Genomic DNA, 17,945 nt, shown 5'->3' with positions numbered 1-17,945 from the left:
CCCCGAGCCCTGCACCAGTAGAGAATGCCCTTTGCCTTACTGACCTGGGCAAAAGCAGTCATACTATGCTCCCAGTGTCCCTCTTGAACAAAGAACATTCAGTGACTGAGATTTTTCTTTATGCTTTTTACCTTCTTGAGAATCATGGGAAATGGGCAGTTTGGAGAGGAGATGTCCCAAGGAAAGGAAGGACAAAGACACATAATACACTCAGCTATGTTTTTTAATGAACACCAACTAAACTATCCATTTGCAGTTTCCACCTAACTGCCACTGATTCTATCCTGGCGGTGGGCGAATTGAAACCCTGTATGCCACAATGTGTCTCAGGTACAGCTGGGCTGGAGAGACGTTTGCTGAACTCAAACTCCTGACACTCAAGACTGTCGTTACTCAAACCGCTCGGCGTCACCAAGAACTTAGGGGCTGTCTGTGCACCAGCAGAAAACCTGAAAAAATGGTGGTTACAGATCTGAGAGGCAGGGTGCCTGGGTGGCTCAGTCGGCTAAGCATCTGATTCTCAGTTTTGGCTCTGGTCACCATCTCACGGTTGGTGAGTTCGAGCCCCACATTGGGCTCTGTGCGGATAGCGTGGGGCCTGCTTGGGACTCCCTCTCCCTCCCTCTCTGCTCCTCCCCAGATCACACATAAGATAAACTTGAGAAAAAAAAAAAGTCTGAGAAGCAAACAGGAAAAATGGTTTCGTTTTAACTTGGTCACTTCACGAGCACTTTTGCGTGCCTGTCGCAGGAAGAAATCATCTGTACTAAACGCTTCAGTGGCTTTTCAAGGCGTCTAGCTTGGGCCACAGTTTTCCACCCCATGGTGGTTTCACCTCTGGTGTCCTGTCTTATGTGCCCTTCATCTTGGCTTGGAAACTCCTGGATGACGGCACCGTGAGGAGACAAACCTGGACCGGTTCGGCACAGAATCCCCCAGCCCTGGGTTCTGCGGGAGTGCGGAGCTGGGCCAGCAGAGGTAAGGACAGGCATTCTGCCCTCGGCGGGGACCAGGCCCCACCGGCCTTGAAGTGTCCCTGGCGGAGAGGAATCTGGCCCGTGGGTTTACACTTAGGGAAGACGTGGCTCAGCAAACACGGAGGCCACGAGAAAGCTCACCTCTGCCGTGGAGCTGAGCTGGAGGGCAGTGTCTCTCGGGCAGATGCCGGCTTGGCCAGCACGTCCGGTGTGAAAAGGAAGTCAAGGCAGGGAATCTCTGCAAGTCTCAAGTTTTAACTATGCCTTAAGTGCCCCCTTCAGAAACGCGGCTTTGAGGCCGTAGCCGTATCAGAAAGGCTTCTTCCTCTACCGCTTCACCTTTTCCCATGCAAAGGCGCGTGGAGGCCGGCTCCAGCTACGCGCCCAGCACCCGGCGCTCTGCACCGTCAGCGCCCACGTCCTAGGTCCGGCCACGCGTGCTCATCTGCAAAGGGAGAAAGGACAGAGAGGGAGCCGCGCACAAAGGCCCATCTTTGGAAACTTTTTATTGCAAGTTCCATTCTGCATATTGATTTTTGAGAGAAAACACTGGAAATGGATCTTCCCTGAGCAGAGGAATACAAATGACAGCAAGACACATTTTAGTTGCTATTAAAGAACAGAACTGTTTTCCATTAGCATTTCAAAAGCCACTGTCATTCAAGCAAGGTAATAGCAGACTGAGGTGTGATCTTGCAGAAGGTTAAGAAAGATTTTCCCCCCGAGGAAACAGCATGATCAAACACGGACCCAGCCACGTGATTTCTGAGCGCCCATCTGGCCTCCGGAGGGCCCGTCGTGAAGAAAGGTTGCCAGGCTGGGTCCCTGGTCCCACTGGGTGCTCCCAGCTGGCTCTATTTGGGGCCAGAGAAGGGAGTAAAGGCTTTGTCGCTGCCTGCCATGCACGCTTCGATCTCCTCCACTGTGCGGGGCACACAGGTCAGCAGTTCCATACCGCTGTCGGTCACCACGACGTCCTCCTCGATACGGACCTGGCTCGGAACGGCAGACACTCAGTATTCCTGAGCTTGGCCTCGTGCACCAGATTAGAGGGTCAGAGGGGCCCCTTCTCAGGAGCGGTCTGTCCTGCCCCTGATGGAAGGGGCTGGCCTCCGGGCTTCCGGGGGAGGCCGCGGAGGGGAAGGCTCCTCCCATGGGGCCATCTGCTCCCGCCACCTGCCCCCCGTCTGCAACAGACCAGGAGAAAGGACGGGCCCCGGTCCTTGTCAAGTGAGGAAGCGAAGATCATCCCTCCTCCCCCTAGGGCTCCTGTGTCGAGACAAAGAGGTGACCCGCGGCAGCGTGCGCTAGGGGGATGTTCTGGAAGCAGAGACCCAGGGCCTGTGGGCACTCACCCCGCCAAATCCGCGGAAGCGCTGCAGGACCTCACGGTTGAAGAAGCAGGCGCGGGCCGGGTCCGCCAGGGCCTCGTCCAGGAGGTGGTCGATGAAGTAGATGCCCGGCTCCACGGTGAGCACCATGCCGGGCTCCAGGTGCCGAGTGGTGCGCAGGCTGCGCAGGCCGGGCTCATCGATGCGCTCCACGCCCTGCGAGGACAGGGAGGCCACGGGGGCCTGAGGAGGGCTGGCTCCACCCCGAGCGTCTGCGCTCCCCGGAGCTGCGAGGGAGGCTTTGTGCTCCGGAGGGGCTCTGGCCCAGGCTGCCCCTTGCTGGGCCGTGCCCCGAGCGCTTCGGTAAGACCCTCTACTCCCTGCAGACTCTGCCCGCCTTCCCCCCCCCAATACCCCCGGAAGCGCCTGCGGGAGCCCCGGGGACAACCGGCGCGCACACACCCAGGGCCGCCCGCCCGTGCTGGCCGTGCGGCCGCCTGGGGTCCGGCTGCCCTCACGCAGGCCTCTCCTCCCCAGAGGAACGGCAGAAGCCAAACTCGTGAAGCCAAAAAAGCTCTCAGGGAGGCTGCGAGGCTTCCCGCACCACATCTTTTCCTTCCAGGCGGCTCACTTGGAAAGCGGCCCCGGCGGTGCTGGGCGCTGCTCCCCCAGACCCAGGTCTCCCGTGTGGCCTTCCAGGAGGGGGGCCAGGTGCCGTCAGCAGGACGGCCCCACGCACATGCTCAGATGCACGTGGAGGAGGCCACGTGGGCGCCCCTAGGGAACGGCTGCCCGCCTCCCTGCAGAGGCACCCTCTCCCCACAAACGCACACCTGGCCCGGGCCTCTCGACTCTCACGGCGTAGCCAACACCCGTGTCCCCGGGTCCCTGAGGCCCGGGGCCAGGGAGCAAGCGGGCAGCGAGCAAGCTCTGGGGCCGGGCTGCGGGCTTGCCCCGCCCCGTCCGCGGCTCTTCCCTGGAAGCCCAGCTGCTGGACACGGAGCTGTCATTTCTGACTGTTTAGGGGCCAAGAACATCAGACTTCAATTAGCGGTTCATGTAAGGTAACCAGAAACAGGCTGGCTCGGCCTCCACAGCTGGGCACAGCAGGGAAGGCTGTGACCGGGATTCCACGAGGGTGGGGACAGAAATGCGTGTGCAGCCACTCTGGCATGAGCTGGGCTGGGGCGGAGGTGATGAGGGGACGTTAAGGCACTGTGACCCCTGATGAGTCATGCTTTGGGTACAGATGCCTATCTGGTGTGGTAACGGGTCCCGTGACACTTTTTGCCCGGATGGGCTGGCGACACGGAAGGGCCCAGCCTGGAATGTCGGTCCCCGTGCTCAGGTGAGAGGTGCTTACAGGGCAGGGCCTTCTGCCACCTGAAGTCTGTGGCTGCCCCCGGGCACCCTCTCCCTGTCCCTCACCTTCGTGCCACCCCGAGCACCTATCCCTTTCCCTCCATTCCAAGGGCGGCGAAGCCAGGGCCCTGGCAGAGGCAGAAACCTGGCTAGGTCGTGTCTCCCCGTCCTCCTTTGGTCACTGTGTGCCCGCACCGAGCCACTCCGTGGGTGTGCCCAGGGGAGGGGCCGTCTACGCAGGCTTCCGGAAAATTCCAGGACCACCACCCAGACTGCAGGTGAGGGGGGGAAGGGACCCTGGGGGCAGGAGACTATGCCGGCCCCGACCTCTACCCCTTCAGAGCACTGGCTCTCAGGAGTCTCCCCACAAGAACGCCCGTCCGAGCGGGGCCGGGAGAAGCATGGGGGCTGGGCAGGGGAGAGCAGACCCCACGAAGGGGAGAGGCCGAAGCCCCGGCCCCTCCAGCCCAGGGACCCGAGCCTTGTGAGGAGCAGGGGCGCCTGCCCGTGCCGCACCCACATCGGCTTCCGCTGGGGCAGAGGGCTGGATGGGGCCTCCGCTTTGACTGGGCTCTGAGCAGAGGGGACCCAGATGTGTCTACAGGCCTGAAATAAAACAAATGACTTTTATAGGAAAAGCCATATTTTTTCTACAATGTTTATCTGTCAAAAGAATAGACTCTGTGAGCACAAAGGGCTGCTTACTGGAAAAGATAAAAGCAGTTTGCTGCCAATTTTCTCTGGTGGAAAAAAAGAGTCCTGGCGACTAATGAATAACGAACCTCAGTTAACAATGTCTGGAAGGCTCTGCTCTTGGCTCCCTGTACACAGTGTGATGGATAGAAATTAGGAAATTAAAACTGATTTTGTTTCTCCAAATTTAACTGTTTACACTTGAGGAAAAAATAATTGAATAATAATGCTTCTCTTGAGCAATTTTTCCCCCCAAAAATCGTTCTTGGTGCTTTCAAAATACCCTGCAGCCAACAGGCCAAGCCTAGTCTTGGCTAACTGGCTGGTGGGCCCCAGGGTGTGCACCGATTGCATAATCAGCCCCCTGCACCTTGGGCACCGGGCCAGGCGGCAGGGCCGGGCTCACCCCCACCCACCCGGGGCCCGGAAAGACCGCAGCCACCTGCCGGGCAGGGCCTCCCCAAGGCTGGCTGCAGGCACCCTCTGGGTGGTCCTTTCGAGACTCGGTTGGTAGGAGGGGGAGGGGAAAGCCTCGTCTGGAAATGCCCACGGAAGCCTCCCTCCCCTGCCAAGGGTGCCTCGAGAGCCTGCAGACGAGGAGGCCATGGGGTGTGCTGGCCCAGGGGCTGGGTCTGCTGCTGGGCTTGTGAGGGGTGCCGGGCTCTGCTAGTCCCTGGAAGGCCCAGGGCCAGCCATGGTGCCTCACCACCTGCACCCGAAAGAAGCCAGAGGCAGGGGACAAAAGGGCCGCAGCGCCAGCCCCATCACTAAGAGCCAGCTCTGGGGTGCCCACTGCTCTCTGGAGACCCCGCGTGCTGCACACTGGCCACCTCCTACCCTTCGGGGCAGCTGTCACCCCCAGCGCACAGCCTGGGGCTCACCAGGCAGGGCACACCCAGCTGGCACTAGGTTCTGAGGTGGCAGCCACCAGGAGAGGCGCACTCCGGGAAACACCCCCGCAGCGCCTGAACCAGGACCGACCAATGGGTGGAGGGACAGGAGGGGTGGGGGGCCTTGTGGGACCCCATTCCTCCTTCCCTAGCCGGTCCCACTACACCGCAGCTGATCCCAGAGCCCCGACCCACCGTGGGCAGGGCCAGCTCAGCTACCGCTCACGGGCAGGCCCCCGGCTGACGTGTCCACACTGACCTCGGGGTAGCCTCCCACGTCGTGCACGTCAATGCCCAGGAAGTGGCCGAGCCCGTGAGGCATGAACACAGCTCCCAGGTGGGCCTGGACCATGGCGTCGACGCTACCGCTCAGGACACCGATGCGGGCCAGCTCCTCCAGGTGGATGCGGTCAGCCAGGCGGTGCATGTCAGGCCACCAGACCCCTGCGGCTCCAAAGGAGGCTGCAATGAGCTGCGGGGACTGGCAGTCCGGCTGGGGCTCCCCAAGGGAAAGTTTGGGGGACACGTGGAGCCCTTGCACTGGCTGAGGCAGGACGGCCGGAAGTGAGTGGTGAGGGTGCCGCAGCTGGGGACCCCAAGACCCTTCCTCTGTCTCCGTTGTGCCCTCAGGGGCAGGCTCCTGTCACCCGGGGCCGGGCGTCCAGCTTAGGTCTACTCCCCAGCCCGTGGCGTGTCTGCCCGCGGCCAGTGCGTGCTTCCGGGGCCAGCGAGCCCAGGAAGGTTCCTGAGCATCAGGAGAAAAGCACACGTCCCCCACAGATGTGGGGCTGCCTCAGTGAGCCCCAAATCAAAGCTCAGGGCCTCAGGCTGTGGGGCGAGGGCATGGCTGCACACCCCCAGGCGGGGCTGAATCACCCCTGGAGCCACTGTGGGGAGCAAAGGTTTCGGGGTGAAGGTGCAGCTAGCACGAGCTAGCACGGCCTCGTGGGCTGGCCGGCAGGGGTCTGTGGCTCCGCCTGCCACGAGCCAGGGTTGACCGTCTCCACGGCAGCCCAGACATCCAGGCCCCAGACTGCTAATCCAACTCATCTTTGCCCCACGTTTCTGGGGCAAAGGTCACCGGGGAGAGCATGTCCCCAGGCACTGAGTTTCGAGGCAAGCAAGCTCAGGGGCTCTGTCCAAGGTTCTCAGGCAGCCACCCTCAAACAGCCTTGGCCATCGCGGGGGTACGCCGGCCCTCCCCACTGGGCTGGCGGGGTCCCACTCCAACCTCACTCCAGGGCACCGGGCACTCCACCTAAGTACCACACAAGGACTGAGGTCGGTGAAGCTCCCTGCCCCACGCCACAGGGCTGATTTGGGGGCAGGCCACATGCTGGCTAAGGCCGTGGGCCAGGACACGTGGGGCCAGGCAGCTGTGGGGGTGTACACCCCTGAGCAGTGATCCAGCCAGAGGGGGCCAGTGCCAACCCTTGCGGCCTCCTCCCTGTGGGGAGCGACACTGGCTCCCAAGTGGCACCCCCATGATGCCCTGCCCTCCACATCCACCAGCACGGATGATGGCAGCTGCAGAGGGGCGCCCTGGCATCCCGCACCATTGGGAACCTGCATGGACCCCGCGCCCGCAAGGGCTGGGCCAGCAGGTCTGGGCTCAGGGCTCCGAACCTCTGTGGCTGGCAGAAGGTAGCCCAAGGGCTCAATCCAGGGGTAGAGAGGGGGGCCCACTCTGGGACACAGGGCATCACCCTTCAGGCACTTGCTGGGCACCAGTCCTCCACCTGGGCCCCCTTCCCCGCCAGGGATGGAGACCCCACAGTTGGGGTCTTGGGTTGGCTGGAGGCACAGTGCTGACCCATCCTCCTGGATCCCTGTGGGCCAGGCTCTGAGCAGGTGGAGAGGGCTGCACCCCAGCCAGTTCATAGGGCGGGAGTCGGCCCAGGGCCCAAGGTGCAGGGAGGCCGAGGGGGGAAGCCCCGTCTCTAGAGACAGACAGCCTCCTTGGAGTCCAGCTCCTGAGGCCTGACCTGCCTCGGCCCACAGAGTGCCAGGGTAGTGGCGGCATCCTAGGGTCTGGCTTTACCCACTCAAGCAGCGGGGAGAGCCCGGTTCAAAGCCCTGACGGCAGAGTCAAGGTGGGCGGCTTTCCTCCGAAAGTTGGACATCCTGAAATGGAAGGCTGGGTACTGGATCCCAGCTCAGCTGCTAATGCACTTCTGGGAGCCTCAGATGCCTCCCTTTGTCAAACAGCTGCAATGCTGGCCCTAGAAGACTGGCCACAGAGACTCTGGCATCTACTGGGGGACCGGGTCAGTAACCCCCGCAAAACTGTCGGCCAATATTCATCCGTTGCTTATGGCCCAGCCAGACCCTACTTCAATGCTGGATGTCCGCCGTGCTCCTGGGGTACCAGCCAAGCCTGCCCCAGCCTCGGCTCCCCGCTCCCCCGAGGCCGATGCACCCCACCTCGCCCTCCCCAGGCCGGGCCACCTGTTACAGCCGCACACAGGCCGCTTGGAGTGAGACCCACTGCTCAGGTCTCGACATATGTGGGCCCTGCCCTGGAGGGACCTTCCCGAGCACTCTCTCCACCGTCCTGGTTATTGTCCTCCTAGCACCTTGTTCCCTGTCCTGGTTATTGTCCTCCTAGCACCTTGTTCCCTGGACGGGTCTGCCTGCTGGCTCCTCGCACCTCAGGACCAGAGAGCTTGCTGGTTCAGGGGCAAAAGCACCGCAGCTCTTCCGCAAGTTGTGCTCCCGCCCAGATCCTCTGGGCCTGAAAGTGCCCCCAGGCAGCTCTGCAAACTCTCCCGGCCCGCCTGGCCCCGGGGCTGAGGAAGGGCATCCTGCACCCCGACTCCAGAGCAGCTCCGTTTCTCTTGGAAAGGGGCCTTTTCCGGTGGCCAAAGGGAAGCCCCAGGAAGCGGCCTGACGTCAAGCCTGGCTGGCTTCCAAGTGGGCTGCGGCCTCGGCAGAGGGGAGTCAGGTATAAATCATGCTCGGCCGGCAGCTCGGCTCCTCTCCTGTCCTCTTGGGGCCAGACGCGAGGGCCCGGGCGGTCCCCACGGCGCCTCCAGTCTTCTTCGCCTGTGTCCTCGGGGCCGGGCCTGCACACGCTCTCGTGGCTGGCAGTGGGGCTGCTGCCTGTGTGTGGTTAGGGTTGTGACAGTGATCCAACCTCCAGCAACTTGGCCTCAGCGTCTGGCCCGGATGGTGGTTACGACACCCTCCGCCAGGAGAGGGGCCCTGAAGTGTGTGAAGGTTGCCGTCCTTGGGCTGGGTCGGAGGAGTGGATGCAAACCAGGGGACCTCAGGCTCCCCCACAACCTCAGCAGCTCACAGGCACCTCGGGGCCCATGTGGCCAGCTCGAAGCTCAGCGGTCCCCTAAGCCTGCTCGGGTTGGGGATGCCACACTGGGGACCACACTGCAGACTGGGCGTCGGTGGCCCTGCCCGCCCTCCCACCTCCGGCAAGCCCCAAAGCTTTGTCCCACCTTCCCTGAAACATCTCTGGAATCTAGACCCTGACCTTTCCTGGACTCCTGCCTGTTTCCTCCCCAACCCTTGCAAGGCCTCATTTCCCTGCATCCTGCTTAGAAACGCGGGAGCATCCTGCCCTGAGGACAGAGCCAAGTACGTGTACCTCAGCCCGGCCTTCTCCAGGCTCACTGCCCTCCACCCCTGGGCCCACGACCCTCGTGCCGGCGCTTCCCTGTGCTTTCCACCTGCTGGCCCCTCAGCTGGTACCACCTCTCCAAAGTCCTCACCTACTCACACTCTCTCCTGTGAGCCTCTGTGTTAAGGCCTTCTCCAGGAAGCCCTCCCTGACTGCCCCTTCCTGTGCTGTCAGAGCTCTTCCCACCAGTGGGCAGCACACTGGCCAGCTGTGGCTTAGTCAAAGCCTCTGAGCCCTGGGAGGAGGGCCCTGTGTCCTGTTCCATGCCTGGCAAATGTGTGGCCTGAGCAGGAGCCCCGGCCCCCCTCATGGCTCTCTCCTGCAGCCAGGGCTGTGACCTCATGGGCCCAGGATCCAGGTGTGACCCCCTCACCCTGCTGCTCTGTGCACTCAGACCCTGGGGTGCCAGGGTAGCATCTAGATTTGTGCCCGTAATCCGGCCGTTGGCTCAGAGACCAGAGAGCCCTGGTGCCCGGGCCCCAGGTCACAGGCTGATCTGCGCCCACCCGGCCCCCTTTCCCCACACCTTTCCCCAACGGGCCAGGGTCCAGGTTGGCCCCCGGGAGCCTCAGCAGCATCCCTCACCGCCTGAGGCCTCCCGTCCAGAGTGCGGCAGCCCCAGGGGCTCGGCCAGAGCTCAGCCAGGAGGGCCCGGAGAGCTGAATCCTCACTGCTACTTCCAGACAAAGAGCTCACTTCATCCAAAGACAATGGCCCTCAGGAGACCACGTGTGCGCCAGACCCTGGGGGTGCCGCAAGGAAGGCGCAGGGCCTGGTCCCAGGGCAGGCCCCGTGGGCTGCAGGGAGCCGTCTGGTGGGCCAAACTGGCGCAGGGCCGAGGGCCTCCAGCCCACCCCACCGCAGACCCGGCTGCTGCCAGGACCTCCGGGGACCCATTCACCCTGCGGAAGGGCAGGGGGCGGCATGCGCCCTGGGGCTGCAGGCGCCTCGATGCTGAGTGGAGTGCGGTTGCCTCTCAAAGTCTCCGCACGCTCCCCCTCCCCGCACCCCCCAACCTTGGCCAACAGCCTGAGGGAGTAAATGAGGCCAGGGAGGGCGGGAACTTGTCCACCATCCTCCAGCCAGCAGGGGGGCCTCTCAGGGCCCTCCCCAGACAGCCTCCTCTGTCCCGGCTCTTGCCACAGAGGGCGCCCGCAGACCGGGAGGCACACTGTCCCCGCACCCTTCCGCTCCTAGCCATCTCCAAGAAGGGGCCTGAGGGGATCCCAGCCAGTCCTGTCCCTGTTCCCGCCCGGCAGGGAGGCAGAGCTGGCAAAGGCACCCGACCACAGGCCACAGCCGACACGCGTTGTGCCACGCGGGCCGGCACAGCTCCGGGTGCCCTCCTCCTGCTTGATCACCTGGTGGCTCCACAGCGTCCTCTCTTGCCGCCTGGGCTGCTCTGGGGGCAGTCTGCTTCTGACTCTGTGCTGGCTGCACCGGCCCCCGCCCCCAAGTGGCCAGAGCCCGGACACCAGCCGGGCCAGGAGCTGCACACAACTGCACGGGCGCAACGATGAAGGGCTTGTTCATACAGACCCGCCGCTTTCACAGCCGTGGGCAGCGGGGCCCAGAGCCGAGCGAGCAGTCTACACTGCCTCTGTGGGGCCCTGTGGCGGTGCGGGCTCAGGAGGGCAGACCTGTAGCCTAAGCGGGGGAGGCCAGGGCGGGCAGGTGAGCACAGTGGGACACGGAGGGGAATTGAGTGCTGGAAGTGGCAAGAAGTGTCCTCAGTGCTCCATGGTGGCCGGAGGGACGAGGGACGGAGAATGCACGATGGACAGCAGTCTTTGGGGCGCTCCTGCTTGGGTTCACCCCAGGCCTCCCTCAGGGGGGCTGAGGGGCCCCACTGGCACCCATGGAGACTCCCTGGTACCCATGGAGACAGGGTGGTCTGCACGGGGTGGGCCGCTTGCCCCAACACAGGAGCCAGGGAGAGTTTCAGTTCCACCCAGCCATGGCGGCCAGGCCCCTGCCGTAGGACTGGCATGGGGGGCACCTTCCCAGGTACGGCCCCTCTGAGTGGGCTCAGCCACCCTCCCCTGGTTGTCTGGGTGACAGGGAGGGAGGCCCCGACGCTGACCCTCCCCGACAGGGAGGGAGGCCCCGACGCTGTCAGAACACACAGAACGCCTTCGGGGTTCTGACCCGGGGTTCTGGTCCTTCTGTGCGTCTCCTCTGGGCATCTCACTGCCACTCTGGTGTCTTTATTTCCGCTTCCCTGGAAGGTCGTCGGAAGCAGCCGTGCAGTCTCAGCGGGTGTGTGTCTTGGCCCAGCAGCCAAACCCACAAACCAGGGGCATTTCCGCTAGGACAGGACATGGGGCTGACCTGGCCACGGCCTCCTCGCAGCTCTGGGGAGATGAGCTGTCCCCACGTGAGCAGCTCTGTGGGCACAGCTCGGCCTGCCTGGCATGGGACCCGACAGAGTCGGCCCTCGGGCACTGTCAGTTGTGTCGCGATCCCCAGTATCCGTGGGAGAGGTGGGGGCTACAGCAGGGATCCGTTCCCACCCCACACCCAAGGGAACCTCCAGGCCCCAGCACAGGCCCAGCCCGTGCCCCACTGTGTGCTGGGGGAGGACCACCCCGCCCAGTCTGTGCAGACCAGCTCCGCCGAGCCCAGCCTTCTGTCTGCCCCCAGAGGGACGTGGCCAGGCACGTCCAGGGCACAGAGCACCAGGCCTTTCTCAGTGCAACTGGCTGGGGGCCCTGGGGACAGCGGGCCCGACTACTTTCTGGGCAGAATGAGGACCGCTTTGTCAGCCGTCGGCCAGGACGCCCACCTGGGAAGCGCTACTCAGGTGTGAGCAGACTCTCCCGAGGGTGGGGGTGCTGCCAGGTAGGCCGGGCTGGGGGCACAGTGTGGGGAGCACAGCGGAGGAAGCCCCTGGCCAGTCCTGGAGGTATGCCCGGGGGGTGCGGGCGGCTGTGCTCACAGACGCCAGGGAGCACGCCACAGCCCACGGCTAGTGTTGTTCAAAACGGAACAAACCCTACTCATTGTGGTGTCGAGGGAGCAGGAAGGGCCATGCCCCTCGGGGTGACGGGTGACCGCTTCTCGAGGCTGGACCTCACTGGGAATAGGGGATGTGTTCCCTGGTTTAAAGGTCAGAAACACCCCGCGCCCACCAGCACGCTCTTCTGCTGCCCGGCTTCCAGCGCCCCTCCTACGCCTCCTCCGTGGATTTGCAGGCCCTTTTACACTTCCTTCTTTTACACAAAAGGGGACCATCGGCCACTCCATCCTCCACTTTTCTGACAACTCAACAACCATCCTGGAGGTTCCCATGTTAATACTCAGTGGCCGCCAAGGCTTTAAAAAAAATTTTTTTTAAGTAGGTATCATGCCCAGCATGTGTGGGGCTCGAACTCACAACCCTGAGATCAAGACCTGCCAAGATCAAGAGTTGGACACTCAACCGACTGAGTCACCTAGATACCCCGTGACCTCGGCTTTTTCAAAAATTAACAGAAGATGCTGCTTCCTTCTGCAGCTGCTGAAATATGCAGGTCCCATCACCTCGTCACCCCAGCAGGAGCTTAACTTTTAAGCTTTCCTTTCGGGTTGAGCTCCCCGTATTGGGACCACCGAGCTCTGTTCTTGCTGGATGAGTGAGGGGGCAGGGCTGGGGTCCACCAGTGTCCCTCTGTGGTTCCCTAACCTCTGGTGGGGTTAGGTGGGGGGCTCTGCGGCCAGACGGGGGCCATCCGGAAAGGCCCGCTCAGTTTGCCTCCGAAAGTGACAGTTGCTGAGGAACCCTCAAAAGCAGCTCTTGGCCTGATGACCGAGGCTGTAACTCATCCCAACAACGGGCAGTGGGGGCCCCGGGGCTGTTTAGCCAACACAGAGCCATCAGCCTCAAGAGGCCACATCCTGGGGATTTTATAGTTTGGGGATCTTTTCTTTTCCTGAATAAAGGCTCCATGGAGGGATGCCAGTCTGACTGCCATAGTCCCTCTGAGTTCAGAATGAGCTTAGAGTCCAGCCTTCGAGGGTGTCATGGCCAGGTCCCCAGAGGGCTCTGTGGCAGCCACTCACCATTCCCCAGACACTGGGGAGACACTCGGCCCACTCCAGAGCCAGCTGCGGCCTGAACAGAAGGGCGCCCTGACGTCCAACCAAATGCCAGTGTTGGCATGTGCTGATCAAGCCCTCTCTGGAGTGGACCCTGCTCCAGGAGAGGACAGCGGACATGCTGACATTCCAGTGGCCACTGCGACCAGGGGTTCTTGCTGGTGGAGAGTAGCAGGTGGGACTTGGGGTGACCTTGGGCTGAGCTCCCCGATTCCCAGCTCTGTCTCTCCTTGCTGGCCGGCCCCCTTTCCTAGGACTGCTCCTGGGGATCTGACACCGCCTGGAGTCTTGGCCAGCTGAGCTCCTCCGGTGACGGGGGACCGAGTCAGGCTGTGCAGTGCAGGACCTGCCCCACAACCACCAGTGCCCTCACCTGGCTTCATGGCGCTCATGACAGCGCGGCAGCTCCGCAGCACCGCCTCATAGATGGCCTTCTGGTCTGTGGTGAACTTGCCGTTGGCGGGGAAGGAGCAGGTGATGTCGGAAGAGAAGCAGTAATACTCCCCACCCATGTCGAACAGGCTGCAGGGAGAGGAAGGTGGGAGGTAGGGGGTGCCCTCCCCCCCTCCAACTCTCCACCGCGCGGCTCAAGGGCAGCCTGTCGGACCCTGGAGGCGCCGGGCGCTGAGCCCGAGCCATCTTGCTGGGTCACCAGCGCAGGAAGCAGTACGGGGCCTCCCACCCCAGTGCACCCTCACGGTGCCATCAGCAGAGACCTCTGACCCCAGAGCAGGGAAGCCTGGAGTGGGGCCGATCCCACACACGTACCCCTGCCCTCCAAGGCCTATGGACGCCCAGCTGTGGGGACTGACTTGGGAGAATGAGGAAGGGGCAGACAGGTCCCCAGGCCCTGACGCAGCATCTGGCCTCCATGCACTGCTCATGGGAGCCGTGCAGGGGCCGTGGGGAGGAATGCCCCCATCCAACAGACAAGTGGGATAAGGAGCACCACCCAGCTCTCCTGGGCCTTGGTGTCTGAGTGAAAGCTCAGCCAGTGGCTCTGTCCCAGCACGGAGGTCCCCCGACCGGAGGACCCTGCTGGGATAGCACAGATGTGCTCTTCCAGGGCCTGAGGGAAGAGCAGGGAGGACCTGGCAGAGGACGGTCCTCACACGCAGCAGGGTGCCCTGGCGTCCCAGTGGCAGGGGAGGGACCAGCGGGCACAGGCAGAGGTGGAGAGTAGGAAGGCTGCAGAGGCCCTGAGCCGGGGTCTGTGAGCCAGCAAGCAGGATGGCGCCAGAGTCCGGAGGACAGGCCGGCTGAGCCTGCCCTCTGGACCCCCTGTGACAGGGCCCAGTGTGGCAGGGCTAGGAGGGGGTGGGGTGGGCCACTCCACCACCCTTGCTGCCTGCCCGGGCCTCAGGGCCCTCGCGGGTCAAGGGCAGGAAGGAATCCTGCCCTGCACCCCCATGGTGGAACGCAGCAGGTTATGCGAAGGGCTGCTGGGTCACCACGCCAGAGGGGCCCCGGATGAGAGCAGTGAGGGGGGCACAGACCGAGCCCCCCCTCCACATCCCATCCCACCCGAGCACCTCGGCAGGGTGTTTGGCAGCAGGCACACAGGGGGCCCCACCAGCACCCCCAGCCACTTCATCAGCCAAGCCATGACGCTCATGGTGACAAAACCGATTGAGGGCCACTGGTCTAGCCCCAGGCCCAGGATTCTGCTGAGTCTTCAGTGCCAGGTGGCCACAGAGTCGGGAGGAGCTGAGGGGTGGTGGGGCTGCCCTCTGCGACGGTGCCCGGCTCTGTTCTCAGCTTCTCCTGGGGGTTGGTCTGCAGCTGCACAGGTCCTGGCAAACCTGAGCCAGGGGCAGAGCTGTGCCTTCCACCGGGGCCTCTCCCCCAAACCCAAATCCTCGGGGTGAACACCACCATCCACAAACATTCCAGGGGCTGCCTGCGAGCCTGCCTTTGGGGCCCTGACCCCAAATGACAGAGCAGGGGGTCCCTGGCCCTGCTGTTGGAGCAGGGGGTCGGGTCATGTGGCCTGACAGGAAGCACCAGCTACTCCAAAGAAACAGATCTTTGGAGAAGAAAAACTTGAATGCTCAGGATCCCTGGACACTTTGCTGGAATCCAAAGTCCCCAGCCAGGCACTTTGTAATCTCCTGTCTTTTTCCTATTGCAAAACACCATAAACAGTGTCAACAGTGCAAAAAGCAGGAGATAACACCTCAGGTGATTCTCCGGGAGTGGGGAGAGCCCCAACCAGGATGGCACAGGAACTTCAGGCTGGGTCAAAGTCATAGACTCCAGCAGACTCTGCTTGGGGCAGGCTGACGGGGAGGACCTGGGCCTCACTAGAGGTGACTTGAAGATGAAACAGAGAGGCCTTGAGCAGACACGCCCAGGCATCTGCTCCCTGGGAAGCTCCAGATGCAACAGGGTGTTTGGGCCAACAGCTGCCCAACAGGGTGTTTGGGCCAACGGTAGCTTTACTCCTGCCAGGGGCACACTCACAGAGCTGGGTGGGAGGGCGGCTTAGCCCTAACCTGCTGGGAAAGTGAGGCTCTGAACACTGGTCCCGCAAAGTCCCATGTCGGGGTCAGAAGCTCAGAGCCCAGGGATGGGCTCTCTTGTCCTGGCTCCAGCATTGGGTCTCAGGGACTCAGCTTTGCTTCCTTTAAGATGACGATGCCTCCACGGCTGCAGGTTTGTGTCCTTTTAGGGCCGATGTATAGAAAGGCGTGGGGAGCAGGTCTGTGTGGGGCCATGGTCCAGTTCCACTCGGGGAGCAGAGCATTTTCATTGGGGCCCCTCAGAGGCAAGAAAAGAAAAATCGTTTGTGGTTTGTGGATTCAGAACGTCCAAGAATGGCCTGAGCAGACAGGACAGAGCCGGGAGCTTGGGGGACACAGACTCCTGGGGGCCACCACATCGGCAGCACCCCCCCCCCCCCCCGGCAGAGGGCTCTATTGGTCCGTCTGGTCTCAAACAAAAACAGAAATTGAACTATTTAAAAAACGAGGAAGCCCACAAAAGCGCATGGAACACTGGAGTCATCTAGAGCAGCAAAAACAAGACGCTTCTCCTCGGCAGACAAGACTCCTGACCAAGTTTTCCAAAAACTCTCCTCAAAAACACAGAACATGGGACAGTGGGTGCTGGGAGATCCTCAGCCAGCCTGGACTTACTGTTCAGATTCTAAAAGACTTTGCTTGTATTTTTTGTTTGAAAATCATCTGCTTACTGTAGAAGGAAGTATACGCCCAGTCGGCCAGCTCCATCCTGCCCAGCGACGCTCGGGGCACGGGGCTGGAGTCTATTTTCGTGTTCTCAGTTCCCTATCTTTCTCTGGCCCCCCCCCCTTTTTTTTCTAAACCCCCCTCAGAGTTCCTACACACACAAGTTATTCACATTCAAGCCGCTCTGGAATCCAGGGACGAAAGCTATCTCTTTCATAAATCATCTCCCTCCAGCTCCTCTGTGTCCATTTCATCCGCCCTCTGAGCGCAAAGTGACAATGGGGAATTCGGTCATACTTTGGCTCCACCAAGCGCTCAGGATCCCTCCTCCCCGGCTGCCTGGGGACACCCACCAGGGCCGCCACCATCTTTGGCGGAGTGAACGCGTATGATAATCTAAGACATCTGGGGAGATATTACACATCTCTAAGCAATACGCTGGCGTCTCTTTCCTCACATGTGTTTATCTGGTTCTATTTCTGGCCGGATGAGAGGTTCTGTCTGCCCTTGGCTCCTCCCCAGCAGCTTCATGCCCGGGCTACCCGCCACCATTGGCTCAGCCAGACCCTCCCTAAGCCCCTACCTCAGCTCCCCTGGCCCCACCGCAGAGGCCGGCCGGCTTGGGCCGCATCTTGGGGAAATGCTGCTGTGCACGGACAAGGCTCCCTGCGCTCAGTAGGTAGCTTCACTTCAACCTCCCGAGCTGTGGCCTAGCCCTCGGCCACCTCTCACTCAGGACCGGCACTGTGCATGCACACAGGCCTCTATGCGATGGCAGGAGCATTTCAGATCCCAATTTGCAGTTGCCCCAGCCTGCGTTCCAGGCGAGGCCAGGGGATTTCTGAGAAGTCGGAAACTCCTGCTTCCCTCCAGGCCTCAGGGTGAGAGAGGAAGACGTACTAGTCGCTTTCCCGCTGATGTACTCCAGCGGGCGGCCCCTCCAGATGAAGCACACGGGCTGCCTGCCCGCCTCCAGCCCAACCTTCTGTGGAGTGCCAAGGCCCTGATGGGACCAGCGGGGCAAAGGCCATCACTTGGAGGCCGCGGGCTGACTCATCAAGCAGACCTCTCCCCACACCTTCTAGGCATCCCTGCTCCACACCCTGCTCCCATGGGGCCCAGGCAGACAGGAAAGTTGCCCAAGCAACCACCCCCAGGAACCCAGAGCTGGTGATCCCTGGTACCCATGGTAACAAAAGCAGGCACAGGCTGGGGGCGTCCTGTGTGTCTGGAGAGAACTGCTATTCCCATTCTACGGATGACGTGGAGAGAAGCAGAGCACCAGTGAGGGGTCAAGTCCCCAGGAAGGACACTGCATGGCACCCGGCCTGATGTGTGGGCGGGACACAGCGCCCACCCAAGCCCTTGCCGCCACCGAAGCACCGTGGACAAAGCCTGGGCGTCAGGGCAGCGGCCTCCGCCAAGGAGGGACTCAGTCGGTGTCACGAGCACAGCACATGGTTCATTTCACTTTTTTGGAGTGCAGTGTCCCATGATGTGTGTGAGCACCCAGGCTGTCTGGACAAGTGCTTTTCAAACTGTGGGTGGTGAAGTCAACAGAGTGTGGGGTACAGGCCAGGATGTAACAGACAGAAAGCATGTGGTAGGGGGATCTGATTATAACTGGGGCTGGGTTAGAACATCAAGGATACATCTAACTGGGCGGAAGGCTGAAGGTTACAGCCACCGGTCTGGCTGTCCAGGCTAGCAGGGCCTGTGCCCTCCTGACAGTGTTCTCTTGCCCTGAGGCCTGGGCACGTCCGTAAGACCATCAAAAACTCAGGATGGGGCTG

The 17,945-nt window shown here is 62.0% G+C and overlaps 1 protein-coding gene across 1 annotated transcript in view; it reads right to left on the bottom strand.

Moving 5' to 3' along the window:
* Positions 1 to 1,465: 1,465 nt before the first annotated feature.
* PEPD (peptidase D) overlaps positions 1,466 to 17,945 on the bottom strand; it is a 112,044-nt gene continuing 95,564 nt past the window's right edge. Inside the window, exons 12-15 of the mRNA XM_049621016.1 lie at positions 13,338 to 13,486; positions 5,513 to 5,697; positions 2,333 to 2,524; positions 1,466 to 1,969 (exon numbers count right to left, since the gene is read on the bottom strand). Coding sequence (XP_049476973.1) covers positions 1,832 to 1,969; positions 2,333 to 2,524; positions 5,513 to 5,697; positions 13,338 to 13,486 — 664 coding nt within the window. The 3' untranslated portion in view covers positions 1,466 to 1,831. The remainder of the gene's footprint in view (positions 1,970 to 2,332; positions 2,525 to 5,512; positions 5,698 to 13,337; positions 13,487 to 17,945) is intronic.

This window comes from Panthera uncia (assembly GCF_023721935.1).
Source record: "Panthera uncia isolate 11264 chromosome E2 unlocalized genomic scaffold, Puncia_PCG_1.0 HiC_scaffold_19, whole genome shotgun sequence".
Classification (NCBI taxonomy): Eukaryota; Metazoa; Chordata; class Mammalia; order Carnivora; family Felidae; genus Panthera; species Panthera uncia.
Note: the sequence above shows the minus strand (reverse complement) of the source record. Positions and strands in the feature narration are given on the sequence as shown.